Genomic DNA, 19,672 nt, shown 5'->3' on the forward strand with positions numbered 1-19,672 from the left:
CGCCTACATCATCACCTGTAGTCGTTACGCCTGTGCCACAGATGGACTGTGATCAGCTCATTGCCGAGCAGGAGAAGGATCCGGCACTGCAGTGGGTACTAGGTTGGGTTAACGCGGGCCAGAGACCGGATTATGCCGCGGTGGCTCATTTGGGACAAGAGGAAAAGGCCCTCCACTCGCAGTTAAACCGACTAGCGTTGCGGGGGGGCTTACTCTACCGGCACTGGGAACGGCCGTGCGGCGCTGGCGAATCTTTTCAGCTGCTGGTGCCGCGGACTCTGCGGGCACGTGTGTTGGGGATGGTCCATGGGCACGCGGGCGCGGGAGTCACTAAAACGCTGCGGCGGTTGCGCGCTCGTTTCTACTGGCCGGGCTGCCACACGGATAGTGAACTCTTTGTTCACAGATGCGACGTCTGCACGGCAAAGAAGGGCCCTACCCAGCGCTCGCGCGCACCCCTGCAAGACTTTCGGGTGGGGGCACCTATGGAGCGTGTGGGCGTGGACATTCTCGGGCCGTTTCCCATTTCCGATCGCGGGAACCGGTATGTGCTAGTGACCATGGACTACTTCACCAAGTGGCCGGAGGCGTTTGCTGTGCCTGACCAGAGCGCTTCCACCACCGCCCGAGTGCTGGTGGATGAGGTGTTCAGCCCGTTTGGCGCCCCGGAGCAGTTACACAGCGATTAGGGGCGTAACTTCGAGGCGGAGGTGTTTGCGGCGGTGTGTGAGCGCCTCGGGGTGAAAAAGACCCGCACCACGCCCCTTCATCCACAAAGTGACGGCCTCGTGGAGCGGTTCAATCGGACGCTCACCACCCAACTCGCCGTGCTGACCAGCGACCGGCAGAAGGATTGGGACGAACATTTGCCTCTCGTGCTGTGGGCATATCGCACAGCAGTGCAGGAGTCCTCACAGCTGACGCCAGCTGCGTTAATGTTTGGGCGCGAGTTGCGCACGCCTGTGGACCTTGTGTTCGGGCCACCTCCACAGTCTGATTTACCCACGAAGCCTGGGTTGGATTATTTTTGTTATTTGAAAGACAAATTGTTCCGTGTTCACGAGTTGGCGCGTAGACACTTGGCGGACGCCGGTGTTAAACAGCGCCGCATGTATGACACTCACAGCCGAGGGCGAGACTTTGCTACTGGGGAGCAGGTTTGGGTGTATTCCCCCGGAAGGAAAAGGGGGCTCTCGCCTAAGCTCATGTCTCACTGGGTGGGCCCCTGTACGGTAATCGCCCAGCTCTCTGAGGTAGTCTACCGGGTAAGGTTGACGGGGCGGTCGCGAGTGGTCGTGCTCCACCGGGACCGTCTTGCGCCCTACCAGCCCAACGTCAGCGAGACCTCGAACTCTGTGGAGGCCGGTCCGCCTCAGGGAGAGGGTAGCAGCCCTCCTTCCCCCGCAAAAAGACTCCGGCGTTCACAACGCCAGCGTCGACCACCGTCACGCTTCCAGGACTGAGTTCGCCATCGTGACCGGGGACGGTCACAGCTCGGGTGGGGGCAGTGTGGCGTGGGCGGGGTTTTGCACTAGTAACCATCATGCTTTGCGGAAGGGGTTGTTAGGTGTTCACCCTGTCGAGGAAAGGTGTTTGGGTTAGTGGCTTCGGCCAGGGTGTGTGTGTGAGTGTGACGTGTGAAATGTGCTCCAGTTCAGGTTGACGCTGAATTGGATGTAGGCTCCTGAGTGAAGGTGCTGTTCATGCCATCCTGCTGTGTGCCTAATAAAGTACTCCCAGCCATTGCATTGGGCAGCAAATAAGCTCACTCGTCTCTCCAGCATTCTTTCCGGCGTAAAAACGCTACAATAGTTAACTGTAATTAAACACGTCATATGCTATGTTGTGTATAAGGCCGAGTTGTGAATATATGGCTTGGGTACATGTGATGAAAAATAGCAATATACCTATTTGCATATATCATAATTACACACGATGAGATAATTTTAAAATCATTTGAATTACTATAAAATAAATAAAGTATTACATTGTTCAGAGGTGAATATTTAGTTTGCCTAATAGCATAGCATCACAACAAAAAGTCTTTTTCCTATTTTTTACTACAGCATGTGGTACAGACGCATATATTCCTCATCGCTATCACTTTGTGGATAAGAATAAAACCTGGAGTGAAGCTCAGACTTACTGCAGAGAAAAATACACTGATCTCGCCTCCATCAACAACATGGAAGAGATGATGAAGCTGAATAACACACTAAAGCTGGAAACTGCAAACCAAGCTTGGATTGGTCTACATTGGGGAGGAACTTGGAGATGGCAGTGGTCTCTGGCAGACCAAACTTTCTACAGAGATGGAGGAAATTACCGTAACTGGAAATCAACACAACCAAGCAATACTGGAGGAAATGAGTTCTGCGTTGAGATGTATGGAGATGGGTTGTGGAATGATGCCCCTTGTTCAAAGTCACAAAATTTTGTGTGTTACGAAGGTAAGAACTTTCAAATAGATAATAATAAATGGCCCAAAAAATACAACACTGGACTTAGTCTTGAGTTATTTATGTTGAACATTTTATGTATTTTAGGGAAGAAGACAAACACCAATAAATACATAAAAATTTATCAAACAATGACCTGGCGTGATGCTCAGACCTACTGCAGGCAGAAATACACTGACTTGGTCAGTATGAAGAACCAAACTGAGAATAATGAGATCAGGAATATGGTTCAAAATCAGCCTACTGTAACTGTTTGGATTGGTTTATTTTTTGATTGCTGGGTGTGGTCAGATCAGAGTAATTCCTCATTAAGATACTGGAGCTCTAACAACCCCAGTGGAGGTTTGCACTGTACTGCAGTTAGTGTGTCTAATTCACTCTACTGGAGTGATGTGAGCTGCACAAATAAGTTACCATTTATCTGCCATGAAAGTAAGTTAAATTATTGAATTAGCGAAGAAAATTTTGTCAATTAGTAACAAAAGCAGTAAAACTGTTATTAGGCTCTAAATGTACATTTAATTGATTATTCAATCATTGCTTTCTTTTAAGACCAACAAATCCTGATCAAGCAGAGTCTGACCTGGCGGGAAGCTTTGAATTACTGTAGAAAGAATCATTATGACCTGGCCTCAGTGCATACTCAGGAGATGCAGCTCTGGGTGAAGGAAGTGGCTCAAGATGCCTCCACTAAACACGTGTGGCTCGGCCTGCGTTATGACTGCACTCAGCGTATCTGGTTCTGGGTTTCCGGATCAATGATCTGCTACCAGGACTGGGCACCGGGAAACGGGACATGGAATAAAGACTGCAGCCAAGAGAAGAGAAGTGGAGCAGTGCAGTCTGAAGGAAAGCAGCAGTGGATCGACCTGCCTGAGAGCTCTCGACTCAACTTTATCTGCTCTACTTATAATGGTTAGTCACAGTATTTTGGTATGCAAGTCATCTTATATGCTTTTTATATTTTGCAATTAAAATCAATCATTGTCTTTTCTTTATATTACTGATACAGATATTTTCTAAATAAATACAAATGAAGACTGAAGACAAGCTCGGGTCCACCATCTGTATATCTGGAATACATTCTAATTTATACTCTTCTATACATTAATAATATAATATTTTTTCTTTATTCTGGTGTTTGATATTGTTTTAATAATGTATTCCACAAGTACCAATGTCCCCATGTAGCATAATCTTTGAATATTATTAGTGTAGACTATCAACTGTATATTATACTTCTTTTTTTATTTAAGGCAAATCTGATTTTTTTCACTTTTATGTTGCTATTTGGTTACTGAATTAGTGATAGTGAATTTAATGAATGTGTGTCTGTATGTACTGTATGTAATGTCTGTATGTTGTATTTTCATAAACATGCATGTTGAGATGCAAGGTTAGCAATATGGTACAAAACCAATAACCTCCAGCCTCAGATAATAATAATAATAATAATAATAATAATAGTTTAAATGTGTAGTAAATAAATGAGGTAAGTAACCAAATAAAAGGCAAATAAATAAAAAATAAACTCCCTTACGGAAAGAAAATAAATTTCTCTCTATATTAACTGTCAATATATTGAATAATTTAGTGTTCTGATCTAAATATATTTACATTATGGGGTATAATATATTGTATTACAAGTATATTACAATGTATTGAAAAATACATGAGGAATTACCGCTTTTTATATATTGTAAATATATATCTTTATTTATGTAATTTTATATTTAACAATATACTTTATAATATACTCAACTGTCTGAAGGTTGAGAGGTGAGCTTAAGCATGTTCGCCCCCTGCTGCATAACTGACTGATAATGTGGTGCTGATGGAGATTCCGAAACATTCTCCTGCAGTTTAGATTCTTGTTCTCCTCGAAGGTTTCCGAGGTGGCATGCTTCTGAAAAGAACCCAGTTAAAGTAAAGTGTATATAATTACCAAGATAATCTTTTCACAAACAAACATGGTCTTTATTTATACAGTAGGTACTCAAGGGGAATGTCTATTACCGCCACGCTCTCTGTCGCAGCAAAACGGCAACGGACAAAATAAATCAGTTGCTGTTCTATCATTTATAAAATGACCGCCAAACGACCGCCAGGTTGCATTGAATAATTATTTGGCCTAAATGAAATAAAGCTGAAATAAAGCTGCGATGCGCACTTTCACTTTTAAAAAATGCAGTGTTTATTCAGCAAGTATAAATTTGTGCTCTGTTGTTTTTCTGGGGTACTGATTTTACATTTTGTTTTTCTTTTGCAGAAGTCGCCCCTCTTTATGATAGATGAATATTATGACTGAAACTAAGCTGCTCGTATCGGCCTATATCGGTAGCTAAACTCACCTAAAGGATTATTAGGAACACCTGTTCAATTTCTCATTAATGCAATTATCTAATCAACCAATCACATGGCAGTTGCTTCAATGCATTTAGGGGTGTGGTCCTGGTCTAGACAATCTCCTGAACTCCAAAGTGAATGTCAGAATGGGAATAAAAGGTGATTTAAGCAATTTTGAGCGTGGCATGGTTGTTGGTGCCAGACGGGCCGGTCTGAGTATTTCAGAATCTGCTCACTTACTGGGATTTTCATGCACAACCATTTCTAGGGTTTACAAAAATGGTGTGAAAAGGGAAAAACATCCAGTAAGTGGCAGTCCTGTGGGCGAAAGTGCCTTGTTGATGCTAGAGGTCAGAGGGGAATGGGCCGACTGATTCAAGCTGATAGAAGAGCAACTTTGACTGGAATACCCGCTCGTTACAACCGAGGTATGCAGCATGCAGTAGAGCATTTGTGAAGCCACAACACGCACAGCCTTGAGGTGGATGAGCTACAACAGCAGAAGACCCCACCGGGTACCACTCATCTCCACTACAAATAAGTAAAAGAGGCTACAATTTGCACAAGCTCACCAAAATTGAGCAGTTGAAGACTGGAAAAATGTTGCCTGGTCTGATGAGTCTCGTTTTCTGTTGAGACATTAGAGTCAGAATTTGGCGTAAACTTGCCTTGTTACCACTGTGCAGGCTGCTGGTGGTGATGTAATGGTGTGGGAGATGTTTTTCTTGGCACACTTTAGGCCCATTAATGCCATTTGGGCATCGTTTAAATGCCACCGGCTACCTGAGCATTGTTTCTGACCACGTCCATCCCTTTATGACCACCATGTACCCATCCTCTGATAGCTACTTTCAGCAGGATAATGCACCATGTCACAAAGCTTGAGTCTTTCAATTTGGTTACTTGAACATGACAATAAGTTCACTGTACTAAAATGCCCCCCGCAGTCACCAGATCTCAACCCAATAGAGCATCTTTGGGAGGAACGGGAGCTTCGTGCCCTGGATGTGCATCCCACAAATCTCCATCAACTGCAAGATGCTATCCTATCAATATGGGCCAACATTTCTAAAGAATGCTGTCAGCACCTTGTTGAACGTAGAATTAAGGCAGTTCTGAAAGCGAAAGGGGGTCAAACACCATATTAATATGGTGTTCCTAATAATCCTTTAGGTGAGTGTAGATGAAAAGTGCAAAATAAAAGCCTGTACCAAAAACAGCAGTTATGTTTTATTTATAAAATACTCCGATTACAAAGAACACAGCACATTACATGTCTCTGAATGGCTGAAATGTGATTGTAAATATGCCTTTTAGCGAATGTAAAATGTTTGTGTGAACCTGCGGCGTGCGTGTGTGCTCTTTCACTTTGCGGAGTTTTGATCAAAAGGCAGATGAATGCGTGTGCCATTTATCCCCAGAAATACAACAAGCACAGATTAAATGTATACTCGCTAAATAAGCGTTGTATGAAATGCACGCCGAGTGAGTCGCTTTATTTCAGTCATTGTATACCAACATATTTTTGCTGTGTAGTGGACCGAGCACAGCCTCTTGCGGGTGAGCATTTATCTGAATACGCCGTTGTAACGAGGGTAAAGTAAGGGAGCTATGAAGGTGATAATGTCATCTCGTCATTTCCGCAGCAGTGTATGGGCCAATAATTTATGCTTCATACGAATTGCATTATCTGCAATTTGTTTTCCATTAGTTTATTTAAAAGCAGACATTTCGCTTTTTATAAGTATATATTTTTCACGTCTGTGAGACAAGCATACACAGGGTTTCGGTTCATTTTCTGGGTCGCTCAAGTACTGTGATTGTAAATTTGTTTAACGTTTCAGTTGTATTTAATACTAATTTCAGGTAATAAGTCTACTACAAATTTAAAGAACACAAAAAATAAGATGACAAAAAAACCTAAACACATAGCTTTTCTACTTACACATGATAAAATCTGAAGACTCACTGTGTTAACATTTACTTTGCCTAAATTCGATCCTAATAATTTAATTTGTTCTGTAATTTTAGTAATGTGATTATGAATTCATTTAACTACTCGACAACATTTCACTTGATTTTATTCGCTACTATGTGCAGCTCTAAAGGAGCTGCGGCTCATTAATTCCTGACAGAATTAACTGATGCCTGAGGCGTCAAAGTTCTGTTTATAACGCACTTTTCATTCATTAAATCTCAAAGTGCTAACATTAGATAAAAAGAGAAAAAAAATAAAAGTATAAAACAATTAAAATAAAACAACATCAACAATTGTAAGCTTTCTTGAATAAAAAAGTTTTTTAAGTTAGCTTTAAAAGAGTCAAGGTTCTGCGTGGCTCTCAGATGGACAGGAAGGCGATTCCAGAGCTGTGGTTCAACTTTGCAGAAGGCTCGGTCCCCCATGGTATGGTTTCTGATAAATGAGACTTTGAGGAGCACACTTCAAGATTACCTAAGGGTGCGGTTAGAACATTGTCGAGTTTGCACATCAGCCTCTGCTTCAAACTCGAAAAAAGCCATAATCAACTACAGGGGACATGGGAATCAACCCTGGAATCACATTTAATTCTTGTGTCTGACAGCTTTGCGGGTTACACAACAATTGTTCAAAGTGGACTCACATAAGTAAGGGAGAGAGAGCAAGGTCGATAATCTTAAATGAAAACCAGAAAAAGGGTACATCACTATTCCTGATAAATAACAGTTAAATCACTACTTCTTAAACACAACAGTTAAATAAAATGTAAACAAATATAATGTAGCGTTTTAACAATGATAATGACCATGAATAGCTTCCGGCATTCTTCATCATTAATATGTAGGGTTTACATAATAAAGACAACGAATGACGGTTGCATTGTCCACCAATAAATATAGACATTTTAGGGTGAACACAATGCCAACGCATCCGTCATCATTAATAGGTAATTTTTAGCTCTGGGTCAGAGTTGTATCGAATCTTTAACGATTTGGTTTAATTTGATTAATTAAATCAAAATTTATAATGTACACTATATTGACTACCCGTCCAGCGTTTAGCACAATTTAGTGTATCTTACCAGTTCTGGTTATCACATGGCCAACGGCTATAACACAAAATCTAGTATTCAGCAATTTATGAGCAAGGTAACACGATCTGGGCAATTGTTTAGACTTTAAAATACATGACCAAGACAACAGTTCTTTATAAAGAAACGATAATTTATTTGACTAATCTACGATACATGAAACTACACTACTTGAACGCATGCACACACACACACACACACACACACATACACACAAACAGTTTGGCAAGTGAAAATGAATGAAGTTATTCTAGTACTGGTTACTAGATCAACGAAAGTCACAAGAGCAGAGTCTTGGGTTCAATTTTACGGTTTAGTTATCAAACGAGCACCAACTTCAGCAAGGTATGCAGCTTTGTTTGTTTACTTGCGTTATGTTTCGTTCTCATCCTTTGGTTCACCTCCAACGAAGGAAATCACAGCGTTGCTGATTGGTTGATGCGCTGTTGTAGAGATGACGTCAGTCGGGAAAGCCCTTCGGTGAGGCGTTGGTTGCCTGGTTACCGATTGCTGCGCTGCGGAACTTCTCCTGAGGTTTCCTTCGTTGCGGGACTTTGGAGTTCTGGCACGAAGTCTCGTTGAGCGTTCTTGAAGAGCAGATGACGCCAACAGCGGCGGCGCAGCGCCCGCAAGGGCGGGAGCCCGAGCTGCTTGGAAGATGTTGTAGGTTGTAGTTGTGATGATATCTTCTCTTCTTTTCCACTGTGGACTTCCTGAGGGTTTTTGTCCCTTGGGGGTCAGTCCGTCCCACAGGTGATTTATCCAATTGGATGTGATTGCAGGGCTTAGCCACACCTCACGTGGTTCCTCCTTCCGTGCATAAATTAGCCAGGTGTTTCGGCTGTCACGTGTGACCCATCCGGTTGGAGTTTTTAATACTTTATAAAAAGTAATTTTGCATGAGCTCTGTTCATGCTACCAATTACGCATTGTTTACCAACATTCTTGAAATAAAGCCAGCTTGAGATTGACACCAAACATTACATATCTTACCCACTCATTCCTTCCTTTATCTAATAAAAAGGTTTGTAAATGCTGATTACACCTTTAAAGATATGCAGATTAATCAAACATATACACAGGAATAAAAGGAAATAAGTAAATATATGTAAATACATTTTGCCCTACTGGCACACTGTAAACATGTTTAAAATTGTGTCCATGCCGTATGCCTTTGTTCATGGAAAGGCATGTCTTCCGGAGGTCAAGAGAATGTCCAGGTGTGATGAGGCCTCCTTCTCCCCAGCTCGGGGTGGAGCTGTAAAACTGTCTTCTTTGTTTACCGGATCGCCAATTTACACCCTCGGTTTCGGGGTCTACTTCAAAGCATCTGGCCTTGTGGAGTTTCTTAGTTTTACAGACGTCCCCCCTTAAGATAGCAAACCAGATAAGGTTATCAGGATGGTGCCATGCATGCTGGAAGAGGGTGTTCAGGAATGTGATCCATTGACTGTTCTCTCTATGGGAGCCCTGTTATTCGCTACAATAACAACAAAATTATTTAACTAAGCTTCTAACACAACTAACTAACATATACTATTCTATTAATCCTTTAAAGGACATGTAATACACAACATCATATTATATTTTTTGTAAAAAGATTTAAAACTTAAACAACAATCACAGCATACCATAAGTTACTCTCTCTTGTAAGGAGCACTATAGTAAGTTAATCAAATACAGATGTTACTTATGCGGTATTCTGGTTTTACCGTCACACGGTGGCGACATTTCGGTTTGTGCATTTGCTGGCTTCTACCACTGAGTGGCGCTATATAACTATAGACTGACGCCTCAGGCATCAGTTTATTTTCTTAAGGATTAATGAGCCGCGCTCTGTTAGAGCTGCACATAGTAGCGGATAAAATCAAGTATAACGTTGTAGTTAAACAAATTCATAATCACAGTATTAAAAGTACAGTACAAATGTAGAAACTAAATTAAATCTTATTAGGATCGAATTTAAGCAAAGTAAACGTTAACACAATGAGCTTTTAGATTTTATCATGTGTAATAGTCATCTTATATTTTTTCTTTAAATTTGTAGTAGATTTATTAACTGAAATAAACGAAAATTAATTACCATAAAAATTAAAACATTGTCAGGCCATTCTACTGCGTCAGCAGATGTCGATGTTTTTATTATAACAATTAAATGCAGTAGGCTGTTATAATCATCATAATGTTCTTTAATAAATATAAAAAACTTTTTAACAAATTGCATTTTCACGTCCCAGCACCCCCGTTGCGCTGTATCACCGCTGGCAAAAACCTTATAAAATACAGGTGAAACATTAAACGAATTTATTATTACAGTACTAAAATTACATTACAAATTTATAACTTCAATATAGGGGTTTCTTAGTTCCATCGAATTTAAGCAAAGTAAATGTTAAGACAGTGAACCTTTATATTTTATCATGTGTAACACTCGCGTAGCCAGAAAACTCTGGCTGTGTGTATCAGAAAACGTAGGTGAGTCACAGGTGTTGTTAGATTAATAGGCAAAAAATATATAATAAACCTATATAAGCTACATAGCCTTTATAAGACTTTACTTTTATGTAAGTGTACGCACAATGATGACAAAACGTTATGATGTTGTAAAATAATGAAAGCAAACAGAAATACAGCGCTATTCTGTATCGGTTTCGGTGAACTTAAGCGTGTAAAAAAAAAAGAAACTCCGTGTATACTCACCTCACAGACGTGAAAAATATATACTTACAGATAGCAAAATGTCTGCTTTTATATAAACTAATGGGAAAAATCAGCTTATGTAATTCGTATGAAACGTGGATTACTACAGCGCATCCACTTACAGCCAAAACGAAAAGACATCAACTTATCAATGAATTATTAAAATGGCCAATCAGTTTTCTTGCTGTTTTCCATGACGCATACATAATCATTAGTCTAGTTCTGCAGGTGCGGTGTTTCTTATCCCCACCCCATTAAAACAGTGTATTCAGAGGCTCGCCCGCGAGAGGTTGTGCACGCGCGGTCCACTACACAGTTTAAACACATTTGTATATTATGACTGAGATAGGAAGGCGGCTTACTTCGGCATGCGTTGGTGGACATAAACAGCAAAAAGAACAATATTATTTTACTTTTGATTATTATCATGTTATTGAATGATTGTTTGAAATTGAAGCCCCTCGTGTAGATTCATGCCACGAGTCATTTTATCATACAAAGATTATTACGTTGTGTTTGGACCACTAAGCGTCTGTGGATTCCAAAATTGACATTTTTACTGTTTTTTAATCACTGGAATGAAAGAGATAGAAAGTTTCCTTATCATAACACGCCTTGTATTGGTTTTAATCGCTCGATACACAACCCATCATTTTTAATGCTTTTTTTACAAAGGAAAAAATACAAATTGATTATATTTATTTGGTTTATTTATTTATTTTTTAATAAAATCTAAAATTAAAACATTGTAGAGTAATTAATAACATGCATGTTATGATAAGAAAAATCTCATTCCAGTAATTAAAAACGGTAACTGTAAATTTTAGAATGTAAAATCCAATAGATTTTAAATGTACACAAATTTAATAAGAGGTCTGAAGCAAGATCCAAGATCCTCCACTTTGCTGAAACCATGCACAGTGAGGAGGGGTGCATTTTAGTTTCTCCAAGTGTAAAGGTGAGAACAGCCGATTCACACCTGGGGAGGGTGTATTATTTGCATTTGAATGTGTCTGACATTGCAAACCACAGTCAGTGACACTGCAAGAACAACAACCTAAAGTAAATAGAAATAAGAGATTCTGATTATACTGGATAAATATTATTTAGTAAAACAAAATTCCAGCCGCGATATACTATACTATAACTATATTATACAAATGATAGAAGTGTATATTTAAGTTATTTTAATGTTCTATTCTGTAGGTCTATTTTTCCAGTTTTTTTATATTTAAATTTTGATGTCTTTAAATGTATTTTTTTCATAATACCAATAAACCGATACAAACGGAAGCTATAAAACAGTTCATTCTTTGTACAAATAAAATCGTTAGCTAGTGAACTTAATTAGCCAAGCGTCTGTGGATTCCAAAATTGACATTTTTACCATTTTTTTAATCATTGGAATGGAAGAGATAGGGAAACTTTCTATCATAACATGTCTTTTATTGTTTTTAATCGCTCAAAACACAACTATCTGAAATAAAGCGGCTCACATCGGCGTGCGTTTCGCACAGCGCCACAAAGACAGTGCTTATTTAACACGTATAAATGTGTGTTTGTTATATTTCAGTAAAAGGCTTATTCACAACCACATTTCAGCCATTCACACACATGCATTGTGCTGTGTTGTTGTTACACACTTTCACTTTTCATCTCCACTTTGATCAACATGCTCCTGATATGGACCACTGACTCCAAAATACATTTTTACCTTTTTTACATTTTTACATTTTTACCGTTAAAAAATAAAAATGTTTTTACAAGCCCTTGAGCTGTTTGTGCTATTTTCTTTAATAATAACAATAACATTAGACAAAGAGAAACATAGAGTCTGTCTAAACAAAATTAATTGCAGCCGTTTGCAAAATGTCCCCTTCGCCACCTGGCAGTCATTTTACAAATTACTTTGAATTGCAACTGATTTATTTTGGCTGTTGCCGTTTGCCACGACAGAGTGCGTGGCAATCATAGACATTCCGCATGAGTAACACTGTATCAAGTAACTCAATCAAGATTCAAGTGATCAGTCCTTCGTATAAGTAAAGAGCGGTATTATCATACCATCAGTGTCCGTTATCATACCATCAATGCGCTTTCCTGTCTCACATGTTACTGACTGCAGTCTCTTACACGCAAGTTTTTATACACAGACCCTATACTGTTACATCATAGTAAATACTGTGTGGTGGCGATTCTCTGTCACAGATGGTGCTTGTATGTTGAGTCTGTACCTTTGCTTCATTAGTTACTGTGAGGTGATGCATACTGTGATGTCATACTCTGATCGTGTCACAGTTGTTCCCTGTCTAGTGACTCCAGCTCCACCGTTTCACTTATTTAACTTTACAAACATTGTACAGGGATCAGCTCTTACAGATAAAATGGTGCCTGACCAGTGAGACATTTATGTGTTAACATCAAGATTTTATATTTAATGTGAGATGAGACAGAAAGCCAGTGCAGTGATTGGAAAATGGAAGTGATGTGTTAAAGGGGTCATACAGGCCTACATGCACTTTTTTAAGCTGTTTGGACTGAACTGTGTGTTAGGAGAGTGCGTACACAACCACTCTACGATGATAAAGAGCCGCCCAGTGGTTTTCTTTTCATTTATTACAATAACATGCCCCTTCTGAAATCAGGCCAATCGCAAATGCCTGTCAATGTGACGCCACACCACAAGAGGCCGCTTCTACACTAGTTGATTGACACTGGTGTTTTAGCAAAGACCCACCCCGAGTGAGAAGAAGCTGTTGGCCATTGTTTTTCGCCGCTGGAGCAAAATGCCGCCTAAGCGAGTGTAAGGATTTCTTGAATTTTGGTAGACCCCCTTTGGTCTACTCAGTGCTCCGCCTGTATTCTGCTGTCCCGCCTGAGCTCAGGGAACCCCTCAATGAAGCACACAAGTCAGTGTTCAGTGAGACGTTCAAAGTTTATTGTGGGAGACAGGAGTATATATACACACACACACAAAGAACCAAAAAAAGGTGGATGTGGGAATGTTTACATCCAGTCTGGAATGCTTTTAAAAGATAAGGTAAGGAAGAACATAAATTTAGGGGTAGCTCTGCATTTACGAGCATTCAACAGTTTTACGACCTTTAACATAAACTACTATAGAATCTGTTTATTGAAAGTGCAGCTTGTGTCGTGGTAAAAGAAAGACAATCTGTTCTCACGAACACAGAATATCATGAAACACACTAAGAATTAAATATTTCCTACAATTCCCCCCTTTTATTCATAAGAAACATCGTTGAATAAAACTCAGAGCTTTTAAGAAGTCGCCGGCGGACAATAGGCCTTTGGACGCGGCGCAGGAACATACCCTGAAACAGACTCATACAAAGAATTTTGCACACAGCGAAAAATACACAGAAACATGACAGGTTGAGTGCAAACTGGTGTGTGTCAAAAACCTTGTTCACAATGTCAAACTCATAAATAACTACTAGTGGTGAACTATTGCCTTTCTTGACGCTACAGTGCTACAGTGCTCAGAGGTCAACTACTGTCGTCAGTGGCACTCGTCCCACCTCACGAGGCGCTAAGACACCACCAGGAATGGTACACTAATAGCAAAAGTAAAAAGTCGACCCGTGGCAATCCAAGGCGATCCCTCTGTGTCACGTCACTCCATCAAGGTAACGTCATGGGTTGGACATCACTGCAGCACGTCTTTAGTCTAGGAAACAAAAATCACAGAGACAGAAAGATAATAATACACACGCATTTATTCATCTTTTGGTCTCACGCCGACAGGACATCTCTTAAGCCTAGTAGCATGAATTCACTGTGGAAAAAGATCAGTTAGGATAGCAATACGAGTAATTGCGATTATTTCTGCTGGTCCGTTATATTTACAATCTCCCAGTTTTCTGGGGGTCAAAGATTTTACCAGAACAGTATCTCCCACATTAAAAGGATGTGTGGGTTTTGTTGAGGGTATTAAAGTCACATCAGCAATTTGTTCATAATGTTTAGTTAGAGTATCTATTAGAGCAGCAGAATATTCAGCAATATGTACATCAAGATCAGTTGTTCCTATCGCGGGTTTACCTTTCCTCCATGGCACGGGAAAGGGTCAGCCAAATATAATTTCATATGGTGACATGTGCACGTCTTTTAATGGTGTCATTCTTATTTCAGCTAGAACAGCAGGTAACAGATCAACCCAGTTTTTACTCCCCACAGTTTGCATTGCTTTAGTCAATTTTTCTTCCAGTGTCCTATTTGTTCTTTCTACTATACCTGATCACTGTGGATGATAAGGAATGTGAGAATGCCAGGACAGTGAAAGATATTTACACAAATTCTGTGTTACCTGTGATGTAAAAGGTGTTCCTTTATCTGAGTCAATAGCATAAGGCACACCATAACGAGATATTATTTCTTTCACTAGGAGCTTGTAAAGACAATAAATCTACATCTGGAATCAAAGAGCTAGCAAGAAAGGATGTATTGATCAAATCAGAACCAGAGTCAGGAAAGAAAATCTCTTTTCAGGCTGCTTCTTTAGCAATACTTTAAGCTAGCGTATTACCTTGGACGTCCATAGATTCACCAGTTGTTGATGTAGAAGACATATCAGGACGTATACTAGTGGAGTGAACAATCTCTAAGCAGCAGTTATGATCTGTTTCTACTAGTCTGCCATCCTGTGCATTGATCAAGCGTGCCAGAGCATATCTGAGGGTGTCAAAAGAAGAGGTGGATTTTATCTCTAAGTTACTTGTAGGACAAAGGATAATCTCATACCCAGATCCAAGCCTTCATATGTTGTGTTTGAAGGTTCTGTAGCACTTGTTTAACCTGATATAGAGAATACAAAATTAAAGGACGAGAGAGATCAATCTTCTCAGCATCTTGTACCATCACCCCACAGGTGGCCACAGCCCTGAGACGGGCAGGCAAACCTTGTGCCACAGCATCTAAAGTTTTAAATAAGAAAGCACATGGTCTTACTTCCCCCCATGTTCCTGTGCCAATACAGCAATAGCGGTGCCCCGTGCTCACAGACCTTTAGATGGAACGGTTTTTAAAAGTTAGGCAGGCCCAGCGCTGGAGCAGAACATAGGGCCTTTTCCAGTTCAGCAGTCCATGTCAGAGGCTGTTGGAGCGGATCGTTGTGTGAGATGACTCTCCTGATGCATTTATCGTAGAATGAGCAGTCAGGAATCCACTGACGACAGTAGTTGACCAGTCCCGGAAAAGCCATGAAAGCATGTTTAGTGCTCGGACGTTTAGTGTCGATGATAAGCTGAATCGTTCCTTTAAGAGCCTTCTTTGACCTTGGCAGAGTTCAAAGCCCAGGTATTTTACAATGTCTCTGCAAAACTGTAATTTAGTCTTAGATACCTCGAAACCCTTCTTTGCCAGGTGTTTCAGGAGACAAGTGGTGGCTTCTTTGCAGCGGCGGACACCAGTAAAACATCTGCATGCAATAGGACAACAGAATCAGTGGGGAGAGTTAGATCACCAAGTACATCTCTTACTACAGCCGAAAAAACATTTGGGTGGTCAATTAACCCTGCCGAAGACGAGACCAGGTGAACTGACGCCCCCTGTGGGTGAAGGCGAACAATGGCTGTGTCTGCCCTTCCACAGGAACACTGAAGAAGGCAGAACAAAGGTTAATAACAGAAAAATGCAAATAATGACAAGGTCTAGAGAAAACAATGGACAGCACATCAGGCACAACAGGGATAACTATGCCATTTATTTTTCTCAGATCTTTTGTAAATCTCCACATACCATCAGGTTTCAGTACTGGATTAACAGATGTGTTATAAGAACTTACACATGGTTTAACAACACCCTGCTTGAGCAGTGAGCTTAAAATTTTATCTATTCCTGAGGTAACTCGAAAGTACGAAGTAACATCGCAGGGCTGGAACTCTGAGGGCATCCCTATGCATCATATGCTCATACCTGCATCCCTGAGAAGGGATTGGGTCTATATTGCTGTTGTTTTTGCACTCTCTACGGCGGCTGCTGGGAAGGATTAGGAGAAAACACCTCATTAGCATCATGCCACTGACCATCATTCAATCGATTATACATATTTTGTCCACTACGTTCCTCATCTCAGGCCTTCATGCGACATTCACAAGCCCAATGACCTTATTTATGACAGTAATAAAAATTACCAGGGGTGTACTCTGACCCTGCAGACCTCCTCTACCTCTGTATCCTCCACTCTCCACAAACAAACATGCCACTTGTTAATTTTCTAAAATACCATCTCCTTTCTTTGTTCTCACACGCTCACCTAATTTCTTTAATATACATTGTAGAACCATCTGACAATTGAAACTTTAAAATTTTCATGATTTCTGGTCGACAATTATTCAAGAAGGTGGTAAGGAAAAGTGAGTTAGAGTTTGCTTCAGGCAGGGGCATACCACCCCAAAAGGGTCCAGGTCTCTTAAAACCTCTCAAGAAACTTTTTCTTTTCTTGTCTACAATTAGTTACCTGTGACAGATCTTGACTAGCTTGCTGACATGCAAGAAGATAAGTAGTTAGCTCATCTTTTAAGAGTTTCATAGCCTCATTAGAATTACCTCAAAGAAAGTCACATTTCTTCTTTTTCCACTACAGCCAATTTGTCTGTTTTAGAGTCTAAGCATTTTACCGTTTTTGTCAAATCAGCCTCATCGTACCCATCTCCCAAAACCGATTGCAAAATAAAGCGATAATCCGCACCCACGGGCTGACAGTGCCTAGAAGCCTTTATCAGCATATCAACAAAATTCAAAGGTTTGTTGGGAGAAGGGAGCATCTTAATAATGTCCTTCAGCGTGCTTACAGATGGTGGAAGGATTTTTGGACCCTTTGGTCCCATAGAGAAAACAAACGCAGTGCTTTCTTGTCGAGGTTTGGGGCGAGACCTCTTATCCGGACCGATAATTCATCGTCCGAATTATCATCATCCTCACCATCAGTATCCTCGGGATCATCCGATAGAGGGCTGTCAGAAGTTCGTCCTGACACCTTCTTGGGAGTCTTTCCCTTTCCTGAGGCACACACTTCCGACGAAGGTGAGCACGGTTTTGTGGGTACAGCGAAGACAGGCACAGATGAGCAGCTCACAAAAGGATTTCAGATAAATAGTTGTGGTCTTATTACCCATTTTATAAATGTGAATTAACCCGCGACAGAAATAACCAATATCTTCAACAAACAACACACAAAGACAAGTAGCAGGCAACAGAATACAGCTTCCACACTTATGCTTCAGTTCAAGGAACCTTTCAGAAGCGAGCGCGCACTAAACAGGCGTAAAAGCCCCAAGACAATCCTCCCCCGTACTGTATATGGTCCAGATACCAAAAACCCAGGGAGTGTGCTTGCTCTATGCTTATAGAAAAAAAATTTTTTTAAAGCAGCACTCACCTGATTAGAGGTATCCCGGACAGAGCCCCCAAATTGTAAGGATTTCTTGAATTTTGGTAGACCCCCTTTGGTCTACTCAGTGCTCCGCCTGTATTCTGCTGTCCCACCTGAGCTCAGGGAACCCCTCAATGAAGCACACAAGTCAGTGTTCAGTGAGACGTTCAAAGTTTATTGTGGGAGACAGGAGTATATATACACACACACACAAAGAACCAAAGAAAAGGTGGATGTGGGAATGTTTACATCCAGTCTGGAATGCTTTTAAAAGATAAGGTAAGGAAAAACATAAATTTAGGGGTAGCTCTGCATTTACGAGCATTCAACAGTTTTACGACCTTTAACATAAACTACTATAGAATCTGTTTATTGAAAGTGCAGCTTGTGTCGTGGTAAAAGAAAGACAATCTGTTCTCACGAACACAGAATATCATGAAACACACTAAGAATTAAATATTTCCTACAGCGAGTGTGGTGTACAGTTGTTGGATGTAATAGTGAATAGCATCTGAGCCGCTGAGGACGCACTGCCTGAATTTTGTTTTTAAAGCTAACGTCCCCACCGATTTACCTAAATGCGTTCATGTTTAAACTAATCATTTTTTACCAGACTGCTTTATAAAGCAGGTTTTGCCACGAAGCTGCTCCTAAAAATGGATCTGTACTAACTTCGTGTTCCTGCTTCATATTCACCAGGCTCGGTCAGTGTAATTTATTTTTCTATGAATCTTTGCAGATTGCCTTATCTAATAATCACAATGAATGCGGAGTGTAAGTTAACTTATACTCTTATAGAACATGGTTATGGCTTTTTCTCTGTGTACATTCGTCTCTATATAATCCCTAATCGCCCGTTTATAATAAACAATGCATTAACACTAAAACTACCAGGTTTTTCTGACCCCTCCAGCCCTACCAGAGGTAGGCCAAATGGCCCCTTGGTTTTAAACCAACAACTTAATCACCGACAATTGACTCCCATTCATTTGTAAATGCGTGGCTGATTGGAATGTGTCACTCCCCTTCCCCCCACAAATGGAAGGGCAGAGTAAGAAAAGCTTTGAAGGACGCTGGGAAACCATATTTAAATCGAAAAGGAGAACAAAAACCAGGGAAAAATCCACCTAAAGAGTTGAGTGGAAGATGAGAGGCGTATGTGTGATGTGATCTCTCTCTCTCTCTGAACACGCTGAGGAGCACTAAACGCCACAAAAACAGTTAACCTATCAAAATAAACCACATACCATATATAATAATTTAAATGTACATAATAAAGGTCAAAGACACATATATATATATATATATATATATATATATATATATATATATATATATATATATGTCAGGATTTCATCATGATTTTTTCTCATTGATTTTACTATTTTGCAAGTTGTCTGAGACGTACACACAAACTAATTAGACTTTTTTTTAAATAAAAAGAAAGCCTTTCAGGTAATAAAGTATAAAATAAAGCAAAGAGCAGAATGAGCAAAAATAAAAATCTGTGTCGATTTATCTTTGTTATTCGAATAGATACACATTACAAATAAACATAATATGAATATAAAACAAAGTTTTTATTTTTCGGGAAGATTAGGTGTATTTAGCAGTATTGAATTAACAAACATGAAAGGTGAAACACTATATGCTTACACACTTTATCCATCATTTAATTCTATTTTATCTTAAATATGTGTCAAGAA

The 19,672-nt window shown here is 40.2% G+C and overlaps 1 protein-coding gene across 1 annotated transcript; it reads left to right on the forward strand.

Moving 5' to 3' along the window:
• Positions 1 to 2,383: 2,383 nt before the first annotated feature.
• LOC128506370 (C-type lectin-like) lies at positions 2,384 to 3,379 on the forward strand. Its single transcript, XM_053476789.1, has 2 exons — positions 2,384 to 2,450; positions 3,012 to 3,379. The coding sequence occupies exons 1-2, from the start codon at positions 2,384 to 2,386 to the stop codon at positions 3,377 to 3,379; spliced, it is 435 nt and encodes a 144-aa protein (XP_053332764.1).
• Positions 3,380 to 19,672: the final 16,293 nt, after the last annotated feature.

The sequence above is a fragment of the Clarias gariepinus genome, chromosome 18, assembly GCF_024256425.1.
Source record: "Clarias gariepinus isolate MV-2021 ecotype Netherlands chromosome 18, CGAR_prim_01v2, whole genome shotgun sequence".
In the NCBI taxonomy this organism is placed as follows: Eukaryota; Metazoa; Chordata; class Actinopteri; order Siluriformes; family Clariidae; genus Clarias; species Clarias gariepinus.

What these genes read in the sequence shown, in the direction of transcription:
- LOC128506370 (XM_053476789.1), top strand. Translation starts at nt 2,384, where the DNA reads ATGTATGGAGATGGGTTGTGGAATGATGCCCCTTGTTCAAAGTCACAA. An exon ending in AAATTTTGTGTGTTACGAAG is followed by an intron (nt 2,451 to 3,011) that starts GTAAGAACTTTC and finishes CTTTCTTTTAAG; the next exon opens with ACCAACAAATCCTGATCAAG.